Source organism: Coloeus monedula (assembly GCF_965178545.1).
Source record: "Coloeus monedula genome assembly, chromosome: 7".
Taxonomy (NCBI): Eukaryota; Metazoa; Chordata; class Aves; order Passeriformes; family Corvidae; genus Coloeus; species Coloeus monedula.
Genome location: NC_138787.1, coordinates 22,142,563 through 22,170,083, shown reverse-complemented (window position 1 = coordinate 22,170,083; position 27,521 = coordinate 22,142,563). Strand labels below are relative to the sequence as shown.

At 35.1% G+C, this 27,521-nt stretch overlaps 1 protein-coding gene across 15 annotated transcripts in view; it reads right to left on the bottom strand.

Annotated features, from left to right (window-relative positions):
- The window catches only part of LOC309574966 (sodium channel protein type 2 subunit alpha), a gene marked incomplete at both ends in the record, with an annotated part of 52,482 nt that extends 38,298 nt beyond the window's left edge, over positions 1 to 14,184 (bottom strand). For 3 of the 15 annotated variants that reach the window (XM_082285010.1, XM_082285019.1, XM_082285020.1), the window contains 10 exons: positions 677 to 976; positions 3,854 to 4,060; positions 4,213 to 4,354; positions 5,223 to 5,286; positions 5,590 to 5,862; positions 6,901 to 6,992; positions 7,500 to 7,628; positions 9,238 to 9,318; positions 10,190 to 10,326; positions 13,910 to 14,176. In XM_082285010.1, the coding sequence (XP_082141136.1) occupies positions 677 to 976; positions 3,854 to 4,060; positions 4,213 to 4,354; positions 5,223 to 5,286; positions 5,590 to 5,862; positions 6,901 to 6,992; positions 7,500 to 7,628; positions 9,238 to 9,318; positions 10,190 to 10,326; positions 13,910 to 14,176 (1,692 nt within the window). Of the gene's footprint in view, positions 1 to 676; positions 977 to 3,853; positions 4,061 to 4,212; positions 4,355 to 5,222; positions 5,287 to 5,589; positions 5,863 to 6,712; positions 6,805 to 6,900; positions 6,993 to 7,499; positions 7,629 to 9,237; positions 9,319 to 10,189; positions 10,327 to 13,909 lie in introns of all 15 variants that reach the window. The other 12 variants (XM_082285017.1, XM_082285021.1, XM_082285011.1 and 9 more) reach the window with 6 other exon arrangements.
- Positions 14,185 to 27,521: the final 13,337 nt, after the last annotated feature.

Here is a 27,521-nt window from a genome sequence, read left to right as displayed (position 1 = left end):
TTCTGGGAGCTGTAGAGACCCTTTGATTTATGGGAGTAGAGCTTTGAACTTTGGATTAAATCATGTCCAGAGGTCCTTCATAAACTACTTTTTTCCTATGATTGCAATGATTCTCTGTCATGTATAATGGATTTCTAACGAAAAAGAACAGTATGACTAAATTGTTATATATACAAGCCTGAAAAATCCCCATGTAGTTTGTCCTTACTGTGCAGTACTAGTGCAACTATTCTCATTATCTTCACATTAAAGAAGCTAATTAAGGAAAATAAAAGAAACTACTGGTAATGTGGGATTTCCTGTGCAGACTATTTTGATGTTGCAGTCTGCTAAAAACCCCACATATTTGTACAGTTTTGAAATGGGTCCAGAACGTATGGTTCATTAATGCATATATATGAATACTAATCTTTCTTTCTCCAGTCTGCTAGACACATCCTCAGAAATACAGTTTCAGAAATGTGTTAATTAAGTTTATAAGTATTCCTAGAATGTTGTTTTATCCCTTTGCTAATAGAATGGGTCAAACATCTCAAACTTACACTGTGAATGGTGCTTCCACTGATTTTTCCTTCATTCACCATTTACATAACTTCCAATATGTAAACCTGCTGTAATATCAGTGAAAATAAAAGTAGAGCGAACACATGTGACTTAGTAAAATAGAGTGCTGTACCTGGTGAGGAGAAGTGAGCCTTTTTTCATATGTCAGTTGACTTCCTTCAGTGGAGAAGCGGAAACTTTTCCTTCTGATACTGTCTTCTGACTCAGACTTGGGGAACTTATCGATATCTCCTTTGTCCTCTGCTTCAGACATTTCTTTCTGTCTTCTTTTCTTCCTTCTGTTTCTTCTTTCTTTAGCACTCTTTGAGCTCAGCTTTGATGCTTCGGAAGAGCTTTCCAAGAGTTCTCCTAATCCCCCTACACCACTGAAATCTCTTGATGCAACTGATGCTGCTGCTACTGCTGCTGTTGTCTGTCAGGTTACAAAGCAAGGTATTCTTAGTAGGCCAAAAAAAGAATAATTTTATAGTCTTTTATCAACTGGTTTTTATTATCACTGTGATAATAATGCTCTTTGTACACTCTTGAGTGTGTAAATATACCCCAAAAAATTTTACTGAAGATAAACTATTGAGTCGTACAGCTCCTCACTGTTTAGCAGCATGAGCTGTTTGAAGCACCAACTTCAGCAGAATAATAGCAACACTATTTCTTAAAGAATTGCTGCACAAGGCACTGGTCTAAAATAAAAGTAGTCAGAAAAGTGTTAACATAGTGCTTTTTCATGTATTTCAGACCTGTTACTCCATTTTCTCTGGAGAAAAGCCCCACATCATGGTCTAATTCAGCTAATCCCTTCTGAGCTCTTACAGAGAAAACTAATGCCTAACACTCATCATGTGAGTTAATGTATCAAAATACAAATAGTGCCATGAAAGTAGTTGAATCCAGCCTTTCCTCACTGTCTTCACAGCAAGAACACTCCCTTTACTTTCCTTCTGCCTTTGCTGGTACCAGGCACACTCTCTAGGCACATCTTCAAGCCCTGCCTCCCTTTTCATGTTTCTCCTCCCACATGTCCCACCATATCTGCACTCTAGGTCTTTGTTATAGATATGCAAAGGTACATTTATTGCCTGTTGGTGCTACAGCCTGAGAGAAGAAGAAAAGTTTAGATTTCTTCTTGGATAGAAAGGGATGAGATGACTTACTAGAGCAGAGTCATCCCAAAACTCAGGACCAGTATCTTTAACTACAGTGGTCAGCCTACTAGTTGTGGTTCATTAGAGAAAGGTTGTCATCAAAAAAAGAAGAACTGAGAGTATGTCCGGTGTTGTTCCTCGAAAGAACTGTGGGAGATTCCTATGAAATTCTGTAGTGGAAATATCTTCGGGAAGATGAAAGGCTGCTCTTAGCTTACAAAAAAGGGTGGTGTGATAAATGGCAATAGACTAGGGTTATATAACAAGATGATTAGTAATTATCCAGCAAAACATATTATATTCAATGCCAATATTATATTCAAGTATTTCAGGAATAATGACATATCTCTCTACAGCAGGAAAGGATAGTTTGAAAGCTCATAGTATGAATTAATGTCTTTCTTTGCCACAATATACAACCCATGCTATAGAAGTTTACTGTACACAGACTTTTTCTGCTAAATGGAATATTAAAGGGATACTGAAGTGTTTATAAAATAAAAAAACAATACTCAAAGTTTTGTCATACTGGTTCAGAATATCATCCTTCAAAGACTCGAACAGAAACAAAGGCAGCAGATGCTGAGTCATCACCTATCTACTTCATAATACTAACAGTAAAGGTCAAACAAGTGGAGCAACCCAAAGACCACTGTGATGACTTAATTTGTGGATGAATAAGTTCAGTGTCAAGGGGGTGAAGAGATGGGTCCCAAAGTAATTTCTGCCTCAGCAACTAACTCAACACGTCAGTGATCCACCTTGTACTGCCTACTTTCTGCTAACGTTTTCACAAACAAAAGAGATCCTGACTGTAATAATGGTTTACTTATAATGAATGTAGTGGTCACTCATTTAAAAAAATATGACTTTCCAGGGTCTTTATTCAACCTGACTTGTAGTCTCTGTTTCATATTCTATTTTTCTTTCTATGACTGGATCAGCGTCATTTTTCCCCACTCGCAGACATACAAACATCTAGATGAGCCTCCTGATATCTTTTGATATAATGTGATTTAGTGCCTTTAAGGCATTAAAATACCAGATTTAAGAAAAAGCCAGCAACATACACTTTGCTGACATTCAACCTTTCTAAATTTGAGTTTTGCAGGATTCTGCTCTTTCTTTAGTAATGTGGAAAGGATAAAGTTTAATGACTAAAATTAAGATATGCTAATTAGATTTCACAGGTCATACATAAAGATTTCTGTGCAAGCGAAAAAACAGAGAATTTCTCTTTTTATTAGCACTTTATGGAATCATTCTAACTTAAGGAAAATACCTGCAAAGTACTACCAAAAACATAGTTTCATAGAAGATTCAAATTTGCTAGCATTTTATAAACACTGTCCTGTTGAAAATGACTAAATGCCATTTGAAAAGCAATGGTAAATCAGTCCAGAAATTAGACAGATGGCTGACTCACAGAGATGAACCCCTGCATATATTTTACTTTCAGATAAGAAAATCTTTCACGAAAGTGTCTATTGAAATGTCTTTTTCTCATAAAACTTTCAATAATTTTCTTCTCTTTTGAAAGGAAACAAAGATTACTTTAAAAGAATTCTGAAATAATATCTTTGTTATGAATATTGCTCATCTGGTTTTGAATATTGCTTGTCTCTTCTAAGAATACATAAACTTCTGATTTACTACACTGTCAATTAGGGATATTTTTAATTATTTTGCTGGATAGAAACCTAAAAGAACACTGATTACGATCCTTCTCTCTATTTGATGAATACTATTAAGTACAGCCAGCTTGGCAATTCTCACTCAGATGTAAACCAGAAGTAACATCACTAGACTTTGTTCATGCTATTTATAAGATCTGTAACATAAAAGCACCATTAATTATGACTACTTAAAGTCAGGTTTCTAGAACACTCTTATGACAAACATTTTACTTTTACAATCCTTTGGTGAATGAAGTAACATTCTTTTCAGTACCATTAAGTTGCTTTTTTTTACTATTTGGTTCGTTTCTGGTTTTCATTGGCTATTTCCACTTTTATAACTTGCATGGTAAACAAGACCTTTTATTTTCCACAATTCATTGCACAATGTGTATGTGTTGTTAATCATAAAAGATTTTTTTCCTTGCCTTAAGAACAAGGTTGTTCAGAAAGGACAATTTCTATCATTACCTGAGCTTCTTCCTGTTGCTTCTTTAGTTGTTCCAGCATCTGTTGAAATTCTGCCTCTTTCTGCTCTGCTTCTTCCATTGTTGCTTGATTCTGCTCTTCATAGGCCATGGCAACCACAGCCAGGATCAGGTTGATCAGGTAGAAAGAGCCCAGAAAAATCACCAGAACAAAAAAGATCATGTATGTCTTCCCAGCAGCACGAAGAGTCTGGGGAGCAGAAAGCATATCTATATATTATTTCACCGCTTACCTTTTTCACTGCAACAACATTTTGCTTTCAGCTCATGTAAAAATAAGCCTATTTATGTAATTTTGGAGGTCACCAACAGTTTACTATTTATGTCATAATAATTTCTTACCAGCTGATAGAGGTTTTCCCAGAAGTCCTGAGTCATTAGCCGAAACAGAGACAAAAAAGCCCAACTGAAGGTGTCAAAACTTGTGTAGCCATAGTTGGGGTTTCTACCAGCTTTCACACATATATATCCTTCTGGGCATTGCCTATGTGAAAACCAAACAGGAGGCACTTAGTCATAACTTTTATTCCCTTCTAGAACATATGTATTGTCTTTTGGAAGAATATGCATTATTTTTCCACAGGAAATCCATAAATTACAATTAAATTCAATCAGAAAAAAAATTCCTAAGAATTTAACTAAGAACATAGTAAATGAAAGATACCCATTCCATCCGCCCACTGGTTGAAATGACCTAAATATTAAAACTCTCCTCAATTACATTTTGCAAATAGAATCTTTATTCTAAATGAATTATTTCCTGCCAAAATAATTGCTAAAATGTTGTTAAGGTTACAGACAGATTAAACAATACTATTAGCTAAATCCAATTGTAGTATTAGGGATTTCCCACATAATGCTGATATATATATAGTAAACCTCTTCACTGTTGCCAGTCAGGCATCCAAGTTCAGCTAACAATTCTAGGCTCATAATTTGGCACATGTAAATGGCAGAATTTGCCAAAAATAAGAGTTAGGCTTGAAAAATAGATTCAATCTTGAACTATGAAGTCACTGTTGTGCATTCTTAATATTTTCCATGTTCTCTTTCTCACTTCTAACTTTTGTTGCCTCCCACCTTCTTCAATCAGTAAATCACCAAAAGAGACTTTACAAAATTTCAGATTTTATCAATAAAACCAACTTCATTTTCCAATCAAGCAGGGAAAAGGCTGTTAATTGCTATTTTGTTTAGCCAGAGGGTAAAACGTTTTGACACAAGTAAGAAATTCTTGCTTAGCTACAAAACTTCATAAGTTCTGTAACTCTTCTAAATATGAAGTTGCAACTAGGTTACATGTTACTGCTTTTTCTACAGAGCATAACAGAGAATTTTTGAAAGGGTCTTACCCTGCATCAGAGCTATTACCACAAAGTAGGGCATCTCTTTGTCCTTCCAAGATGTAAAAATGAGCTGTGTAGAAAGCATTAGAAATATATATGAATAGATCAAATAAACCTGAAGGTGCTACAAAGTAAAATAAAAATAAATTATGTTAAATCAAAGAGGCTAGATATTGCTCACTTTGTAGCTTGTTTAGGAACCTTTATGGTTATTTTTTTTTTTACTGTATGTATTTGATCTCTGTCAAAAAGTGACAGTAAGCAGTTCTACATAAGGCAGAAATATAAACCTCTCAATGTTCTTTGATTGGTCACAAATAATTACATATTTTGGCCACAAATATATTAAAATAGTTACATCAGATGTTCTTACTTTCATCCTCAATGTAATCCTTCCAGTTAAACGTGCTCACTGTCATGTTAACAAATGTACCATTTTCATTCATTGTGCTGTTAAAGTAGGAAATAATGTTTATTTCAAAAGTAGAATTGTCTGGAGGCCACTGCAGGCATTTATTCCTCAAGTTGCCCATGAACAGCTGCAGCCCTATCAGTGCAAATACACTCAGACAAAATACAGTCAGGATCATCACATCTGAGAGCTTCTTCACAGACTGAATCAGGGCTCCCACAATAGTCTTCAGGCCTGCAAACAAAAAAGATCCGTAGAATTATCAAAGAGTATCTTTGCCCTTCCCATATAATTAAGAGGCCATGCAGACACTTAAAAAGAAATTTTTTTTTATTTTTTAAAGGTAAAGCTTCATGAGCAGCCTCAGAGCTTGTGAAGATGAATGAAAGAAAAGGATTCCTTTTTATGAATATGCAATGTACATATATTCCAATGAATCAAATATATATTATTCTCAAGCAGGAAAATTTATCAATCATGGTTTCCTAGTACAGATTCGATTGCATTTCCTAATTTTTCTCTGCATTAAATATTCTGCCAATAATTCAGTTTCCAGTTAATACTAAACTGAAACACTTCACAACAACACGAAGACAGCATGAGATAGAATTGCAAGTAATTTTGAATGAAAAAGTCATTTGCATTTGATAAATTTTCCTGTGCATCATTTATTTTCTCTTTGGTATCTTCTTTTGTTGTTACTTGTTTATTTTTAAGACTAATATCAATTTTAAGTGGTAAAACAAAGGAAAAATTTCAAAACCAAGAAAGCCATAGCACTAAGCTTTTATAAAGTAGAGGCAATTTGTCACAATAAAATGCAGAAAAACAAAGCAAAATAACCCATAGGCCTCATATTTTATGTTTCATGCAAGACTCTGTTAAACTCAAAGGCTGATTTTGCAAAATAAAAGAAGCTAATGCTGAAAAGGCAAAGAATCATAATCTAGGTTAATGATCCATGCCTTTTTTTTCTTTTTTTTTTTTTTTTTTGGCAACATGAGCAGCCAACAGCAAACTTATGCTCAAAGAAAGTGAATTCAATGGAACAAAAGTCAGCCTCGGTGTTTAACCTGGCTCTCACCTGGAATGACTGATATTGTTTTCAAAGCTCGGAGAACTCTGAATGTTCTCAACGCTGAGACATTGCCCAGGTCCACAAACTCTGTCACATATCTGTAATAGGGGAGTTCACACACAAACACAATGACAGCACACAAATAACAGTTGGAGATACGAGGGGCCTAACACCTTACACCAACTACTTCTTACCTGGAATTACAGAAATAGTTTTCAAAGCTCTCAATACTCTGAAAGTTCGAAGAGCTGAAACATTGCCTAGGTTTACAAATTCTGTTACATACCTGTAGGATTAAATCACAGTTATTCAGAATTGAGGCAGAGCTTATACTAATTAAGTGGGTCTTCAAAACCTCTGTGGCAATACTAGCAATCATACTTTAAAATTTACCTGTCTCTTCAGTACATTTCACTTTAATAATTATTTTCATCAATTTTGATTAAATGTCATTGAAGTGAAACTCACTGATTTGTATTTGAACATCTAGTTAAACTAATTAGCTTGTAATGGGACGGTGACATGAAGTCAAAGGGATGGCTTCATTGCTGGTGAGCGGAAAAATGTAGGACATGAAATTAGTGTCCCTCAGCAGTAATTACACTAGTGGCTGACACTCCATTTCGGCTTCTGCCGTATTTTACTTTGATTTATGAATACTAAAATGTGTGATACGGTGTCTAAACTTCAAAGGTGGCATAAATTATATATGTGTAAATAAATACATTTATTATAATAATATTTACCACTAATTTCATGCCCTAAAAGCTTAAAAAGTTCTTGAAGCACTTACGCCATTAAAATGACACTGAAGTCAAGCCAGTTCCATGGGTCTCGCAGAAAAGTAAAACCTTCTAAGCAGAATCCCCTTGCAAGAATTTTGATAAGTGATTCAAAGGTATAAATTCCAGTGAAAGTGTACCTGAAAATCATCAGAGCAGGAATAATGGATTTTTGCATACTTCTAGACAGTGCCAGTCTTTAGCAAAGATGAATTAAAAGAAAAGAAAAAGTATTTAGAAGTGAAGGGAATAAATTATTAACTTTACTTGCCCTAAATATTGTAGTTCTGTTCAGTGTTTGTTGAAATTTGAACCTGATGTATATGCTACTCATTTTCTAAAAGGTTGATTTAATCTTAGTTCTTGTGCCTACAAATAATTTCTGACTCTAGTATTTATGGATACATTTCAGACTTTGATATTTATATGTACATTCTTTGGCACTCACAAGGTTGCCTCTTTGCTTGCATTCATAAATCAGGTAGACGTCTAAGGAAAAAACCGAAGAATTTTTTTATGTCAAAATCAGAAAGTTTTGTAAAAGTCAGTTTTGGATAATAACTATACTAATGACTATATTACATGTCTATTTCATAAACAATAATCAAATATAAGAAATCATGCCCAGACTGTTATTCTCAAAGATGTAGAGCATGATTACCAGTTTACCTGGTGTGTGAGCAGCTATTCATTTAACAACATAGAATAGTCAGTTATAAGCAGCATAATGCAGGCACTTCCTGAGACCCACATGGATCTCCGTGGACCTCCAGAATAAAGGAATTCTACCTACAGACCCTACTGCTCTCCTTTCAGACTCTCAGCAATTCTAACAAGCCAACGTCACTGTTAACTGGGAATGGGTTAGTGGTAGCAGTTTCCAAACAGTGTTCAGTGTAAGGTTCATTATTGCAGAGAAATAAACAAATAAAAACCAGTAATGGCTATTTGAGAAAATGAGGGAATGAAAGAAGCAACAAGTGGTTAGAAGCAGGTCTTTAATGAGTAGTAGTATTTCAAATAAAAACATAAAAGGCTTTGAGGAACATGACCTAGTAGAAGGTGTCCCTGCATGCCAGGGAGTTGAAACTGGATGATGTCTAAGATCCCTTCCAACCCAAACCATTCTATGATTCTACAGTATTTGAGAGGAAAACATGTACCTGTATTTTGTTAGAGAATAAACGTGCATTTAAAACCATGAACAAGAAAGAGAAATATTCCTTATTTAGGTCAGCTCTTTGTTACTCTTTCATAGGTAAGGCCCTTTCCTTGGCAGTTTAAGTTTCTTGTGGTTTGTGGGTTGTGTGTGCTTGTTGTGGCAGGTACTTATGAGTTCAAATCAGTAAGGCACAATAAAAGTCCCACTGTGATGAGATCATGGATACTCAAGCAAGGTATGGCAACAATTTTACATGCACAATTTTACCTGCACGTCTGTAGCTCCTTTTCTAATTTACAGCTCAGAATATCCAAGGACAAGAGCTCCTGTTTGTATTACACAGCAGAAGTTCACCTATTCCTCAGACATAATTTTAATGAACATGGTGTTACTCTTAAATCATTTAAGTTATTCAGGAGGAAACCAGAAAGATATTGATGATCTCATGGAATCTGGTTCTTCATGACTCTGGACCAGCTCATTCTGGCATTTCACATTTTTATAAATGCTTCTTGTTTGGAGTCACACATAAAAAAAGATGTAAAAATAAAGAAGTAAAAATAAAGAAGTGAAAATGTTTAACTTACTCTACATTCTTTGTCCAGTCTGGAGGGTTACTCATGGTCATAAATACACAGTTGGTCAAAATGGTGCACATGATAAGCATGCTGAATAATGTAGGTTATAGTTAAGGCACATACATCAAAAAAGTAGGACAGCTTTATAACACTGAAATTGCTTTAAAATATTAAGTGTATATAAATGTGTACAAATAACATGACATTCTAATTAAAGTCTGAAAATAAAGCTTTGCACATAAATTTATGTATTTTAAATGGTGTATCATCTGGCATATTACGGTGCACTTCTGTAAAACAATGCAATACTTTCATAATTATAGCACGTTCAAGTTTTAAATGAAATTTAAACACATCTTTAACTCTGTAAATCATGGAATGACTGCCCAAATGTAATTACTCATTTAATACAGGTGGATCACTCTAAAAGATCTTTAGTTGAGGTTGGTTTTTTAGGCCCAAGTTCTTCTTTGAACATGATTGAAATATATTTGAAAATACGCTCCTTTATCCTGAATCTTTTATAGGACACCTATCCCAGTGCTGAAAATATAATGCTGAAAAAGCAGCTCTTTACCCATGCTCTTTTGTCCTTGCTAAGTGAGTCTAGTTCATGAACAGTATTACTGGTCTTGGTAAAAGTGTGACCTTAGATATGTTCAAGTGCAATGGTTTGTTACTAATGTGGCCTTAGCTGCAGGGCTTAGTACGGGATCAGGTCTCCTTTTAGATATAAAGCCTGATATTTAAACTCTGACAGCTTTAGGTGGTTCAGTAGAGAATTCTCTCAGCAGGGATGAAGATCATACTCCAATTCATGTGTGATATTGCTCCTTTTTTAAAGTGTGAACAACATATATTTATTTAGCATAGTTCACCCCCATGGACACAATTTGTATATCCACATGAAAAGTGTTATTTCAGTCATTAAGTATTTTTAAATAGCAACACTTAAATCAACATTAAGAAAAAAGGATATGAATGTACCAAAATCTTGATAGCAATTTTTCTGATGGGATTAAAAGGAGTTAAAATATACAAGGCAGATGTGGCACTAAAACGGAAAATTGCTTTTCCCTTATTCAATACTATGAAAGTCTGCAAAAAAGAAATACAAAATTAAAATACAGTGTTGACTACATATTTATCTTCACCTTCTACTAAAACTTTCCATTCTCCACCTGTCTACTAAAACTTTCCATTCTACTGTCTGCCTGTGGTAGGAAAATAACTGATTTCTATGAATACAATGGATTAAGCCCTCCACAGCCAATTCTTCAATGTGCAAAATTTGCCAGCATGTGGAATGAATTCTGATGTTATTAAAATTGGTGGGAATTACAAAACACAATAGCAGCTTATCAATAAAAGCAAAATGCAGCATTTTGTCACTAAAATATTTCAATTTTATTTTTAATGAAGTCTTTGATTAAAGTGAGACCTTCAAATTTATCAAATACATTCTACCTTGTGAGTGAACACAAACAAAACCAAAATAGCAAAAGGGCAATTCTAAATGCCACTCTGTATTTGGAACAAATACTTGACAGAATTGTATACACACAGATATATATAGTGACAAGGAGAAATTGTAACTCCACAATCAACCACAATTTAAAAATAATTTTGCTTTCATTTTCTATTTTAAATACTACCAATATCAATTATATGCATCTTCCAAAACATATATCTGTGAAAAAATTAAAATGATTAATAAATTGCCAGTTAAGGTAGTTCTGAGCAATGTGAGACAAACATACACCAGAATTCGGCATCCTATCACAACAAATCTTTTTTTAAAAAAAATTGCTGGTTTTGTTATTAACACTGTGCTCTTACTCTCCCTATATGTGAGCAGTAAATTTAGCTAGTCATTATCTTTTAAAATTTGGCCTGATAAACGTATGGCTTTTGTTCAGTTTATTATGTTTCTGTGGGCAGTCGTTGCCTAAGTGTATTTGTGTGTGAATGAGGTTTGCTTGCATCTTTGGTGCTGCTTGAAATTTCTTCAGGACATGACTATTCTTCATTCCTTTTGCTCTTTGTCGATGGTAATGGCTCTGCTTTGTGTTAACATAATGGGGTCTTTGTTACACTCTCAGCAGAGCTATATAGTATCACTGTTCTCCATGTTGAATTCCATTCTCTGTAAAAACTTGGCCGTGATCAGAAAAATGCTGCCCTCTCTGTGGCCTTTACTGACTATCTGGTCAGTCATCTCAGGCAGGGAAAGCAAACCTCTCCATGGTGGGAAAGAAAATAGGTGAAGGAGTGTGGCTGGTGCCTGTTCATGGAATAACATCAAGCTAACACTGAGGGTGGCAGAGAACGGACACACACTCCTTGGCATTTCTCCCTGCCCTACAGTCCTTCACCCAGCTGGAAATGCTAGAAAGATGTTGCCTGTCCCAAGGTCACTGCTGCAGCTGAGCCTGAAGACAGACTACAATTCACGTATGATTTCCTCTGCATTGACAAGTCAATGATTAAGGGTACTTGCTACTATACACCAGAGGAGGGATGACTAACTCTAATCCATGATTTAAGATGTCCATTTATTTTCTATTGAGCCTAATTATACTGCTAGGTAATATAAATACAGATGTCACCCGTGGCTAAAGATTCTACAGTTTACTAATTGTTCTCATAGACTAAGAAGTCCATCATTAGTGTGAGCTTTTACACTTTTGTTCCAAAAAATCTGACTACGTTTTCTGATCAATGGAGGTTAGAAACTATACTTCAGAACACAGGTTTTCTGAAACTTCACTTGTAGAAGGCTTGTTCAGATAACTTTATCCCTGAACTTATTTATGCAACTTTATTCCTGAATTTTTGCAGCTAGTCCAGAAAAGCCCTTAGTGCTGAAAATTATACTGTAAGTAAGAATTTGCATGGAACTCTTGTTATAACCCAAAACATATAAATTTAAATAACCCTTGTCAATGCTGTTTCTTTAAGCTTTAATTTCTTTACATTTTCTTAATAATGTACATACTTGTATTATCTACAGCACTGTCTATTTAACTTTGGTAACTGTTAGGTTATGCAATTACATACATATTCTGCTTTATTTTCTGTTCCCATTACTGAGGCCATAATTTTTAAACCAGTTTTACAAACCAAAGGCAACCAAAAATTTAGCCACAAAAGTGAGAGTATTATTTGCATGATCTTTTCCTGACAAATAAATTAAGTTTCTTTGGAGTTTAAAGTATTTTATGCCTTGATTTTGTTATAGGGCTCAGCATCAAGTTTCTTATCTTGATGGCAGCCTGGAATGCTTCAAGCCATCATTAGAGCAACTGTGTCAAGTCCTTTCTCTGTTTCAGAGAGATGGGAAAAGATACTCCCAAGTACTTTTCCATAAAAAACCTTCTGCACTTTTTAATTTAGGGGTGTTATCCACCTCTTCATCTTCCTTCACTCTCCTTACCCACAGCACTTTGCAGGTCTATCAGAAACTGAGAGAAGATCTTAATGCTGCTAAAGGAGCACACAGAAATAAACAAGGGTGTAGATGAAAACTGGCTCTTACTGTCACCTGTACCTTTCAGTAATCAGTGCAGGACCTAAGGTACTTCTACCTATTCCCAGGTATTATTTCAGACCCTGGAGAATTTTAAAAGTCTACAGCTAATCCCAGCTATGGAAATATACTTACTTGTTCCTTGTCTTTCTCCTAACTCAAATAACATTAGTCTGCTTCCAGTTGTATGCATCATTGATACAAGACCAAAACCCATACACGCTACTGCAAATCCTGACTTTTAAAAAGTCAATTTTTTTACTTGAATGGATCTGTTTGAACTACCTTTTCTATCTTTGAGTCCCTGACTTGGGGATCACGTGAAAAGGAGGACTGTGTACGACTGTGCAAATTGGAAGGGAAAATGCATCTCTTTTAGGAGTTTACATTCTTCATGGAGCACAGTTTTTCTACTAACAGTTCAGTTGTGTTACAGCCCCACACATTTAACTTAGATACATAGCTTTTATCTCAAAACCTCTTTGCTCTGGCTTTTCTGTATGAACTCTTCAGAACACCAAAAATGTCTTTTTTCAATTCCTTCATCAAAACTCAGCTTTTCCATGCTGTCTGCCAGAGACTTCTAATTGACAGCTTTGCAGTAGAGATCTATCGTAGCAAACCCAAGCACCTCAAGCAATAGTTTGCATTGTGATAGTTTCATATGAGCCAAGATTTAAGAGTCTCTATATGCTACATATATAGAGATACATATGTATTTCTTACATACATATATATGTTTGCATATGTTATACAGCTGTACAGAAACAAATATGCTTACAGTCCTCTATTTCACTAACTTGGGTGGATGCTACCTTGTTATCTACAACTATTTCCATTGCAAATCCATGCTTGAAACATCTCTTTTGTCATATCCACTCTTACTATTATATTGAAATCAGGAAAATTCATTCTGTTCTCAAGGTCTGGCAAGATCAAGGAAGATACATCTTCCTTATGATGAAGTAAGTAACAAGTAACTCAACAGAATTGAAACAGTCACAATATGGAAGAGCATCAATCAGTTCTGTTAAATTAAAGGAAGATTCTGGATATTTAGTGGATTGATAGTTCTAACCATCCCATTTTGTGATTAAACTTTTCTAGTGTATAAAGTTATATTCTCTTTTGTGCAAAACATTATTCACTCACTTTTTTATTGATATAATATGGGTCCAGGTCTTCCAAAGGTTCAGATACCATTCCTGGAGGTATGTCACCATATATAAATGGCAGTGTCTTTCCTGCCTCCAAGTCACTGTTTGGTTTTGGACCATTTTCATCATCATCATCTGTATGGTCTTGCTTGGGCTTTTTAGCCTTTTCTTCTGCAGAACGTTTTTCAATAGCTGCGAGAGAATCTCTAGTAAAATAGCGGAAGCTTTCAGGTCCAGGTGGTACCAGCAGTGCCTGTGCCATGTTTTCATCCTGTAAATTTAATTACTTATAGATTCTTGCATAAGAATGACCTATAATAGAAAATGAAATAATTTAGGCAAGCTAGATTGTACCAATGGAAAAAACCCCAACATTTGGTCAGAAATTCTTTCCAGGCTTAAATAGAAATAGAAGCAGTATATTTCAAGGCTGAATGACAGTTAAAAGCAACTGTTCAGAATTTATTTAGATATTTTATAAATTATTTTTCAGCTTTTTCCTGCTGATCCAGAAAAAGACACTATTTCTGCCCACAGACACTGCTTTGGCTGTGTCCTTGGACACTCCCAGTTAGAGTGAACTGCTGATACAAGTGTTTTAACAGTACAGCTTTTTTTTTTTTTTTTTTTTTTAACAGCAAATATAAATGCATAGTCTGTGAAGTTGTGAAGTACTGTTGAAAATTGTAAACCTGCATTCTACTACTTAATAGATTTTATCTTTCCATATTTTTTCAAGCATAGGCAATACAACCGTACAAATGTAAATACTTTCATTAAACTAAAAGATTTTGCATGACTGGTGCTGTTTAAATGACAGCAACTGAATTATGGGAGGAACAAGCATAATTCTTTCTTACTGACACTTAGCTGTGGTGAAGGCTAATATTAGATACCAGAGCAGGTTAGGTTGCATTTATTGACTGTGAGCTGTGAATCAAAACCAGTCTTTTGAGTAAAAGGAAACAGGAGGTACAGTCTAGGCTATGTGGGAAAAGATGCTGCTTCTGATTCTTTGCAAGGCCAGTGTCATAGTATTATTGCAGACTGAGACTAGTCTGAAACCTAAGACTCTAGTTCCCTGTGGATGTCTTTAGTACCAGGGGTGGATGATGCTACTTTTTCCTGCTCTCTGCACTGAACTCTCTACTGTACAGCAGGTTTCTTTATGAAGTCCTGCAGTGCATCAACTGAAAGCAGTGTTATTTTTCTCTCTTCCAACTCCTTCTGCAGCAGGAACAGTAATTTAAAGTGATGTATTGTACAGCACAGCTGAGAGGTTTGAATAGCTGGAGGGAGAGAATGGCAAAATGAAGGCAGATATGGTTAAAGAGTGGTGCCACCACAGAAGAAATTAAAGCCTTACTTGGTGTCTACTTTGCAAGAGTTTGTGGTATAGTGTAAAAATTTTAATTATGACAACCAATTTTAAGAGTGAGTTTCAATGCTTAACTAATGAGCTTTAATTATGTTTTCTGTTTAATTAGATTTTCTGTTACATGAAACCATGTAACCTTCCCTACATTACTTCATGAATGTGCAACATCTGTATACTGGAGATGCCACATCTAGATTTGAGACATAATATTCTGCTCATTTGCACTCATTCAATAGTCTTTGTCCTAAAGCTTCTTGCCTGTCTGAAGCAGTTTGTAGAAATCCACACACACAGAGACACACGAAGTGCTACAGTAATGATCTTAAGAAATAAGATATGAAGGCAGAAGGGGATGTTAAAAAGTACTTGAAAAACCTACAGTAAGAAACTGGAGGAAAGAAATGAAGCAGCATATTCCTAAATCTGAGTTACCAATCCAATGACATGGTAAGAACTCATGGTCCTGTGCCACCTCAAGTCTTTATCTCTGGAGTGGGTTCACAGCACAGCATCAGTGTGTATGATCAGCACTGAGGTCACTGAAACAATTTAGACAGTAGATTATAGCACCAAGCAGATAAGTAATACAAAACCAGAACCAAGATACCTGACCATAAATTCAGAAATAAAATACACTGTACTGTAGACACAAAGAAGAAAATATCTCTCAAGAAATATCCTGAAGAACTATGAGTTAATGTAAAGTGCAGAATGACTGTGGAGTGGCTGGAGGTACAGATGCAGTATTAAAGGAAAAATAAATTATAAAGCCAGCTAGAGTCTCCAGCAAGCAACCTTATCACAGGCTTCTATGCTGAAATTTCTGCTACTCATTTTTTCTTTATACAAGATGAATGCCTTTGCTAATCCCTTTTTTTAGTTAATGTAACTCCCAATTATAAGGATCCTAAACTCACACTTGCCCGTTTTTTTTTAGAATTAAAAGCACACTCATTTTCTGGATACAGTCCTTTGATTACTACTTTTGCTCATGCAGGATTAATGAACTAAGAAGATGTCTGAGGTTTACCTTTGGTCTTTCTGAATAATTCATTCCTTTATTCCCCATTTTACAGGTCTGTGACTCAATTTGTCACCCTAGGTGCCTTTTCTATGAAACTAGTTTCAAAAGATGCCTCCAAATCAAGTCCTCAGTGTGCTTGTCTTGTCTTTATAGTTCAGTGCATTTGTTTAGGCTGCTTTTCATTAACAGTTACGGGTATGAATAGTGTAACAAAATGCATTGTCCTCACTTAAAAGATATGTATTTGTATTGCTAGAAATCCACAAAGGAGCCAACATCTGACTGGGGAAAATATTAGCAGACTTAGGGATTCACTGTATTTCTCAGGGAAAAGAACATGCCCTAAAAAAGTTTTCCTGACGAGTTGGAAACATTACTTGAGACGTGCCTCCACTACTGTCTAGCGTAGTTACATCTTTTCTTTGCTGCTGCTGTTACACAAGAAGGTTTTTCCTATACTAAACATGCCCCAAGCATTTTCATTCAGATTACAAAGCTTAACAGAACAACACAGACATATGTATCTGATTACTGTTGCTATACATGCATTGATTTAATAGAACAATGAAACAAAAGTTGTGCTGTTGCCTGTACTGAGCCCTGAACAAGTTCTAGCAATCCTTGAATCATGAACTGCTCATTTGTTAGTGATAGCTTCTCTCCCCTTCCTTCACTGGTTTTAAAATCTCTGGTAACTAAACTACCAGGATATGAATGATAATAGGCAGAATCCAGACATTCTGTATTTCTAATAATTCAGAGTAACTATCATTAAAAACCAATCTTTAAAGAAAGAGTCTCAAAACTACATGTGGTCCAGGCCTCTGAGTACCTTCTGCTGCTCAGCAAAGAGAGTTTCAAGTATTTGAGATACAATTTTGGTCTATATATCACATATATAATTCTCTATAATTAAATACATTTCATTAGAAAAATGAGGTTCCCATTTATTAAAGACATGCTTTTGCCATTTAGCTGTAATTAAGCATTGCATTCTGTAAGTCCTTCTCCAGTTTTCCTTCAGTCCCTTCCTTTAATAATAAGATTTAGCAATAAACAGTATCCATATTTTTAAAATTTTATACATATTTCAGCTAGTTATATAATGTCCATGGATAACTTTTTAAATTTTATTTTTAATATAATAATCTTCTCACCATTTACACAAGATGAATCAGAAAGTAAGTAAAATATCCATGCTAACAATGTCAAATTAATTTTTCTGTGTCTCTGAAAAAGCCAGAAGAACTGGCCTGAAGGTATCTATTTTTATGATATCTTAAATAGGGCAAATAGTAAAAGTGAAAGTACCAGTGTAGGTACCAGGTAGATACTATGATTGTTTATTAAAATCCTCAGGTTATCTAACAGGTTATCTGCATTTTGCATGAAACTGCACACACCCCCTTCAAAATTTTCAAGGTGGAGAAATGGTAAACCTTCCTGGTTTTTTTTCCCTCTAAATTACTGTCTGCTAAAACCTTGAAAAAGCTGACTACTGAGATTTTCATTCCATTAAGACTGAAACAGTTGATTAGGGTTGGAGTAAGAGCAAGGATACCAAATGGAATCTGTAAAATGACCGGCTATCCTAATTTTCTTATGCTAATCTTTTATTTGAGAAGCTGTAATTTGGAACTAATATCTTGCCCTGTGCCAAGCCCTGCAACAATCTCTCAGATGCTAAAGCCTGCATTAAAAACTTTCCTCTAAATCACTACTGTTAATAAGACCAGCTGTCTCAATGGAAGTAAAGCTGTTTGTCCAAATCAAAAAGGTGGGTCTCCCACAGTAGGACAGACAGAAACAGCAGGGCTAGTGGCACCACCTCAACATCAGCTAGAGATTACTTTCTGCAGTTTAGAAATAAAAAGTGTGGCTCTTGTGTGCTGATGTCATCAGAAAAATACCTCAACTCAAGCTCTTACTGTCCTGAGGAGGAAAGAGATACAAGAGAGTGTATGCTGGGACAGTTTAAAGAAATGAGTCACCTTAGCTCCCTCTCTTAGTGCTTGGGAAGTTGCTTTGCAAAATTCAGGTATTGGTTTTCTGGAAGTGAAGATAAATTACATTTAAGTTACTGTGCTCTGATCAAACTCCAAATCAGGAAATGCTGCCTTCAGTTTGTTCTAGAAAGAAAAGGATAGGTAAGTACAAGTCTCTTGTGAAGAAGAACTAAAATTAAATATTTTCATTGACATTTCTCATGGCTTTTGTGCACAGAGAATAATTTCATGAAGAAAAATGTGGTCTGAAATTTTTTTTTAAGTTATAGATCATTATATTTTCATAACTGACATTTAACATAATTCACCATTTATCCTGGCATATTTACCCTATTTTTTACTGCTTTAAAAATATTGAGTAAGAAACAGAATTCCAAAAAGAAAAAAAGGGACCCAAAATGTCACTGCTGTAGTTCACAGTAGTAAATGCAATGCAATGCAGATTTCTTTGAAATATGTAAAGAGACATTCAGTTAAAATTATCTGTGGGTCCTAAGGCAAGGAATATATGAAAGTTGGTTTCATAAAAATAGGTATTTCAAGGAAAGGAGTGATTTCCTCAAAGGTGAAAACAGTCTCCAGAACTTAGCACCTGGTCAGAACCTGCCTATTATTTAAACTGTAATCTAGTAATTTAAACTAAGAGAATTTGTGTTTATATGTCCTCCCTGACTAATGCCTAGGATTTTCTTTTTTTTCCATTAAGTTCAACATTTACCATTGATCCATTGTGTTAGCTTTTTTAGATTATAATTTATCTATAGCAATGACTGTATTTGTATTTTGTATTTTTGTCTGTATTTGCACAGTCAGCCTCAGTAGCCTATAGGCATTAGTGTTACATAACTATTCAAAATAAAAATAATGAAATCACCACCAGGTGTTTATTAATAAAATTAATAAATCCCAGAAGACAAAAATACTTGTTATGAGAATATGAAATCAACTAATAAGGGTAAGTCACAGAAACAATATTCCTTAATAAAACTTGCCTTAAAATGATTTAGAATGGGGTGAATTAGAATAAGTGGCTGAATATGAACTGGTAGTTCACAGTGGCTGAAAACCCGGCCAAAGAATAGTAAATGCAATAAATGCTTCAGGTGCTTCAGGGGTATTACATACAATTTTATTTCATGTTCTCAGTAATGACTTGAAATTAGGTGTGAAAGTACATTAACTAAACCTTAGAACCCCAACCTCAGCATAAGAAAACACTGTAAGACTCTGGAAATCTGTATAAAATATGTTACATGAGGTTCAGTCTGATTGGTGAAAGACTAGGCAGATGGGAAAACACTCAAACCAGATTAGATTAGATTAGATTAGATTAGATTAGATTAGAGGCTGGAAAGCAATTTCAGACCTGTCTGAAAGATCCAGAAGCCACTTCTTGGGAAAATATTATTGGACACTGCTCTCTCTCACTATACATTGCTATGGATAGCCTTTCCCCCCATTTATTTGTCTGTTTCTGCCCACTGCCATTCCAGCCACCTCCTTCCTTCCTTCCTTCCTTCCTTCGACCTCTCTCGAATATTTGCTTTCGAATTCGTTTGTTCCTATTTCTTATCTTAGTCCTTACTAATCAAAAATTGATAGGTTATGTAAAGGAATGGACTTGAATTCCTCAGATATCTAGCTGCAAGTTGTAGAACTCCCAAAATAAATCATCTGACCCATTTATCTATAAAAATTGACCAAAACCACTAGGAATTCTTTAAATGCAAGCCTGCCTTGTATTTTCTTTAACACCGTGAGTTTCCTCTGAAAATGTGTGAAAAGAGATCATGTGTCAATACTTGAAGTATTGGAGAAACCTGAAGACAAATGAAAACCATATGCAATTGAAGAGGAAGAGGAAGGGTCTCTTAGCGCACCAGCCTAACTGGAATACTGTACTCTAATCAACATTTTGCAAATACTTTCCAACATTAGAGATCCTTACATTCCAATGAAAAATGGCTACAATATATGTAACACAAACTTCTACAGCTAGACCTCACAAAGGTGTTCATTTCATTCATCCACTGGTATTTTAGTGAAGATACATAGCGGTATATCAACTGGCCATCTTTTGCAGGGAAACATTATTTCTGGCTGAGAAGAATAGAGAGTCTTACCTTTATTTTTCTAAGAAATGCCAAATCTCAGAATTTAACCTCTGCATCTTTTGCTAATGTGAAAAGAAAAAGGCTGCATTTCTAGCAGAAAATGGAATTGGGAAGAAAGGCTTCTCCTTAGGATCTGAAGCTTCTTCAGGACTGCAGTTCCTTCAAGGCTCTCTCATTCTTTGTTCCTGTGTCCAAAGCTTCCCAAAAATTAATTGCAGTAGACAAAGATAAGTCTACATATTCACATGGACATATTTTTCTAACCTAAGAGCACCGAGAAGTAAGAAAAACAGGATTGAAAATTAGTTATTTCACAAAACCTAATACAGACCAGAAGTACATTTAAGAATATTCTTTAAGTGATATGCTTTTCCAAGATCCCACTTCATCTTTTACCTGTGTGCTTTAACTAAAAGGGAAAAATGGGTCGTGTTGAAATTCCTGCATCACTAGTAAAGTCTTTGGTAGATGGGGTAACTGTGCCCAGACTAACAGGAGTGCTCTCACCCATCATTTGGGGAAGTCAACAGTGTATCATTACTCCCAATGGATTTACTGTCTTTAAGCACGCATAGAAATTAATTAACTCTATATTTACATGAAAATATGGCTACTTCTTCAAGTTATTTATCTTAGAGGTTACAAGTGTTTTTCTTTGTGCAACAAAATTTTTCTTCCCTGCCAAGTAATATAATAGCAGAAAAACACAATATCTTCAGGTTCTTCAGAATAAATTACTTGCATCCTTACAAGAGCTGACCAAAGGTTGGCCATGTCTTCCTCAGTCTTTAATAATCTGAGTATCCCATTTTCATTAAATTTAAGTAGTCTACTTACATCTTACACATATTAGTCTTCAGCCATTGAGATTGAGATGAGCTGTCTTTGAGACATTTATTCTCATTTGGATATCTCATCTAGATATATTTCTGGCCTTTTTTACTTTTCTGTGTTGTTATTTTGCTTTTACTCCTAGAGAAGAAAAGACGACATCCCTCTCTTTTAGGTCTCTGCTCTTTCCAAAGCAGCCCTTAATAATACTTTACTCCAAATACAGTGAGATTGAACAGCCACTGTAGAAACTCTGTAGATAAAATAAAGAAAATCTGAGTAGACACAGATCAAGTCAGAGAGAACACAAAAGGTGGGAAAACAAAAAGTGAAAGCTTAGACCACTGCTTCTCTAACTCTTAAAGATAGAGGATCTCCAAGTACTTCAAGTACAGAAAATATGTTTCAAAAACTAACCTAGAATTCACCTAGTACTATTTCCTATCAATCTAGAATTGCATTTTCCCAAATATACAATAAGTGGTACCACAACTAGATCTTCCATTGTTTAATAATGTAACCTAAACTCATCACAATGATGGCTAAGAGCAAATTCTTTCAATGCCCTTGTCATTTTGAGTAAGGCACTGATTCAGCGCATTTTTCTGTGGTGAGTCACTACTGGAGAGCTTCCACCAAAGACATCTGAAAGCTGTATCTCCAGTAGTGACCTCAGGGAATTATGACTTTGCCACCATTGATACTTATCCACCAATGCATATTTTACACTGAATGCAGCTTTCCCTGGGGGTACGTACAGGACTTCCCCATCCCTTGGACTCTTGGGTGCATCTGGATTCTGCCTCTCAAGCAGCAGTGGCTGAAATCTGATCTCATGGTCAGACACAGCAAAATGTTTAAGTGCTGTTGCTCACAAGTTTTTAAATAACATGAAAGGGATTTTAGAGGTTCCTAATAAAAGAGCAATCACCAATACTAAACATTCATATGACATTTATTTTCAAAAAAGGGAGCGTAACCTCTCCAGTTGTAAAATATTTGCTAGTTCGCAAAATGTTGAGGAATTAATTTTTAAAGTGGGAATTATTAATAACACTAGAAGTGCCAGTAATTTCAACATATCTGTATTTTGAATTAAAGCACAAGGCAGAGAACCTTTTTTCACATGTAACCCCAACCTTGTCTCCACCTCAATGCCTCATGCTAGTGTAATAGCATCAGTGGTAGTCACAGCAAAACTTGAAGGAAGCAGGTTGGCTGAATTGTGTGCCCTTTGTCCTGAATTTATAATAGACCTAGGCCATGTCAGTGTAATTTCATTACAGGATTTCAACTAATATCTCATCTCATATAGTTTTGAATATTTTTTCTGTATAATGCAGATATTTGCAATACACTAAATAAAGAAAAAAGAAATAACAACAACAAAAACCTCAACAAAAAACGCCAAACAAACAAACAAAACCCAAACAAATAAAAAACCCCCCAAACCTCTGGGGTTTTTTTCTTGATCTAATATCTTTGGTTCTCACTCCAATACCAACAATTTTCATAGGTGGGTCCAAATTATACGGTTTTACTCTAGATGAAAGTGATGATAGAAAATTATTTTGGCTGATACCACATCGACCAAAATATTTTTATTTAGGGTATCTTATCTTAATTCATCTCCTAAGAATGAATCATAGGTAAAATCTCAGGCCTAGTCAGAAGTGATTCCTGATGGACAGATTACACATATTCTTTCATGCAGGGCTCTTTCCTGAAGTCTTCTGCATATATGGCATGAGCATTTATTCTAAAACTGGTTAGAATATGTTTCAAATTCTGAGACATGATACTGCTCCAAAGAATGTTTCAAACTTTATCCTCATGCTCTTGAGCTTCCTTTCAAAGTAATGATAAACGGGGAAAGAAAGAAATGGGGTTATTCAAAAAGAGATGTTCTTATAAAAACCATTACAGGACAATATGCCAGTGATGGTTGTCACCTAAGTGAAATCTCATGGTAGAAGAAATTAATCATGGGCAGCTGTATCAATATTTGGTGTTGAGCAATTATAAAAGTGTTAACCCAGTTCTAGATTAACAAGAAACAGAGTTACCCACAAAATTACTTGTCCAAATTCAACTAATTCCTAAAATTTTGTGTATTCAAAATTTAAATGTGCTGACAAGCGAAACACTGGTACATACAACAGTATCCACTGGAAAGGTGTTAAAGAAATTACAATAAAACATCAGTGAGCAATATCTAAATACATCACAGTATTGATTTTGCTGTGTAATAGAAATAGAAAGCTCTGTTTGTAAAGTAGTACTCTTCTAAATTTTTCTAGGGAAACTTATGAAAATGCATTTGCAACAGAAAACATTGTTTATGAACTTAAGAAAAAGAGAAACAAACTAAACTTGGAAAATTAATTGAATCATTAAGAACTATGCAGCTGAAACCCTTACTTTCTAAGTCTGGAAATGCCCAGAAACTATGCCCCAGAAACTAGTCAATACAAAATATGAAAGAATAAACTTCATATAACAACAGATAAATGGACTGTATTTAGAATTCGACAGTTGTCTAGGAAACCAAAATGGAAAAAATTGGAACTTCTGTTTGAGAGGCTTACACACAGTTCTTGGCTGAATGTAATCTTTACTACACAAGGAAGAAAATGCACATAAAGTCAACATGAAAATAGAGTGCTTTATACCCAGGGTTTAACACAGCATATGAAAAATGTACATGGATTTCTCCAAGGCATTTATTCAGGTATCATGGAACTGTCTATTAAAATGTAACCAAGACTTAAGTTTGGAACGTTTTCCAAATGGAATATGGAAGTATGACTTAGATCTAGTCTCCACCTGCATGTTAAAAATCCAAAAGTGCAGTCTATCACTTACAACTTCTACCACCTCTTTGAAAGTTATCTCTTATAACATTGAAATTTCAGTATATTAACAAAGTATTGTACTAATTAGATGCCTATAGCTTTAAGTGATATCTGCTATGGAATGATAGCTAGTGCTGTAGCAGCTACTAGAATTCCGGTATTCTACCTATTGTAACACTAACTAAAACAAATTGACATGTAGGAAATACATGGCAAGTAACTTAAACTGCTGTTAGCAAAATCCTTTCAGGAAGACTCCTCTAATGCTCAGTTACAGCTTCACTCAGCAGGTAAGAAAGGCTTCTCCTTTGAAGGTTGAATTTTATTTATATTGATTTTGGTCAGAACTTCTGTCTCAGGTCAGATTTCTTCATGCTAGCATTTCGGCTTTAAATATTAGTGACAGGCTTTTCTTTAGACATTTCATCTAAATGACAGTAAACATTAGGATTGCCCTCCTTCAGTTCAATCTGACCTTGGACTCTTGGGCCCTTTTGAAATTGCCTACTTATTTCTGTCATCAAGTTTATACCACTCAGACATAAAAATAACATTACTGATTGCTTTTCTTACTCTAAAGCCTAGTACTTTTGCTTTCACCTGTTATAAACAAGTTTTGAAGATTACTGGGCTATTAAGTTAGAATAAACAAAATTTTTAAAAATGATTCGAAGCTGTTTGTGATGAGTGGAATTTATTTTGCTCCTTGATAAGGTGCAAGAGTACAAGTTAGGTGTATACCTCACTCATCATTAAAAAGTGCCCTCTATGTAACGTAAAAGTCATCACACAACTTAGATTTAGAGAACTTTTTTTCTATAAAGAGTGCTTTTCAATGGAAAACACACTCAAATATCTGCTGGAAATAAGAACAATTTTCTATCTGTCTGTCCCTGAGTGTCACTGTGGAGTTAGGTTAACTTTGCTAAAATGTATAGGGATTCTTCATTCCTATGACTTAGTATCCTAATTTTGTAGTCTACCAGTTTGACCACTGCACAAGCATATATACACTCTATACATTCAAAAGTAAGCATATATACACTCAAAAGTAAATGTTCTTAATAGTAATAACGGTGGAGAAATTTCTGTGCTCAAGGAAATCAAGTCGGTATCATGTTAATTGCATCTGAGGAAAAAAAATCCTGCATTTTTAGGTGGGACACAGACAAATTCACATTCAGGTTTCCAAGACTGCCACATGTATATTTCAAATATTAATAAAAAGGGATAAAAACGTTCTTGTATCAGAGTCTTCGTACAGTTACAGAGTTGTCCTCTGTGACTGGCTTTTTAGAAGGCAATGAGGGTTGTTTGTTAAGAAAGCACATTCATTTAACATCTGAAAACTTTGTATCTGGACATATTTAAAATTGAACCAAGAAATTTAGGTTCCTATGAGTATATTTTTAACCAACACAAATTTGGAATTCCTCAGTGTGTCCAAACATTAAATGGTAGTACAATAATGCCTAAGAAAGGGCAGGGTTTTTCAGGATATGCAAACCTAGGCAAGCAAGAAACTGGGACATGTGGGCCCAAATTCAGGCTACGTGGACTCAGTTTCTGCTTCTATTCCAGGACTACCAGGCAGTGAAAGGACATAATTTATGAGGAATGGTTACAGACATCTTCTCAATTAATAAAGTAGCCAGGCCACATAGTGCTATGTTGCCCTACATAAAAAAAGCTATTTTCCCTGAGAACAATTAATTTCCTCATTTACTTCTTCATCTGCATTTCTGTATTGAATTTGAACACAAACTTGTAACTTCCTAGAATTCTATATAATCATGCATAATAATTTATGGTGAAGCAGATAAAGGAAGTTTCTTGCTTCACATTGTTCTTAAAATAAATTATGCTAAAAGACCATAAACACTAATCCCCTCTCATATTGCAAAGGGGGCCCTTAAAATTAAACAAGCAACATCTAATTTAAGCATAAATAATCTATAAATGGAAATTGCCTGCAGTGTATACTTATCACAGGATCTTCCTGTTAAGTGGTAATAATGGGTATGGTAAAGGGGGCCACAGAACCAATAGTGCCGGTGCTCATCCCAGCCATTTTCTTTACAGGACTCTGTGATATCCTCTCAGATTTACCTGTGTGCCTCATAAATTTCATTCAGGAAATCCTGTAAAGAAATATGAGATGAGCCTGATGCATCTCACGGACAGGGAGTCAGCTGTATGTGCTCTTCAGCTGAGCTACACACAGATAGTAACTTCAGTGAAGCATCAGCTTTGCCGAGCAGGTACAGCTCATATGCAGTTGATATATCCAGGATGTGCCAGACCCATGCATATGGACCATACACTCAAAATATGCATATTCAAAATGTGACCATTTGATATGGGCATATGACATCCAGAAGGTTGATCCAAAAAAGTAGCAGGAAAAACATTTCTGCTACTAAGGTTGAAGAAGGGACCTGTGCACGTGGTAGCTCTATGATTACACTTCCCTAAGTAAAACTACTCAGTCAAAAAAATATCAATAAAGAATAAAAATAAATAAAAGAATAAATAAAGAATTAATAACTAGACAAATAATTAATCTGATCATAAATAACCTTTTCCTTAAGCTTTTACATGTGAAAGCACCTCATAAGTGCTCAAGCTCTTTAATTAATTTTTTTTAGTTGTATTTTTCACTGTAAAACACATTCTGTGATCTGTCTTAGTTGATAGAGTAAGTGAACAGTAATTTTTTGTAAGAAGAGGTTACCAAGACTGGTACCAAGACCACATTAAAGTTTAGTAACAATTTAAAATCCCAGTTTTGGGGTGGATTACCTGATACTTTTTGTTTGAGATTTGGATCTTTGTGGGGGTTTATTCTGTTGTTATTTGGTTTGTTGTGTTTGTTTGTTTGTTTGTACTGGGAATAGGTAATTTGGGGTTGGGTAATAAAAAAATTTTAGGTCACTTTTGTGACCTAGAATTTAACTTGCTTACTCCTGTTTAGGATTACAGTGGTAGTACACATACATTATGGTTACTCAAGAGCATATACTGTTCCTACTCTATATTTATATTTTCAAGTATCACAGTCCCTGCCTGAGTTGCTCTAATCCCTATTCCCTCTGCTTTACCTCATCATAAGGCAAGGAAAGTCAAGCAATAACACTATCACAGTAATATACTAGAGATTCCAGCTGTTCATAAAGAAAATTTTTATGAAAGCAGATGAACAGGTTGTATGACACCAGCTCCAGTATCAAGGTCCTATGGGAGTCCTATTGGTCAGTATCAGACATGCCATTGCAAGGTGCTTCACAGCTTTTAATCAGGAGTAATAGATGTAATGAATAATATCAGGTTTCCAATTAAGAGAAAGCCTTCTTGCTACAGGTGGTTTTTATGGTGGTTGGCACTTGCTTTGATGGACTG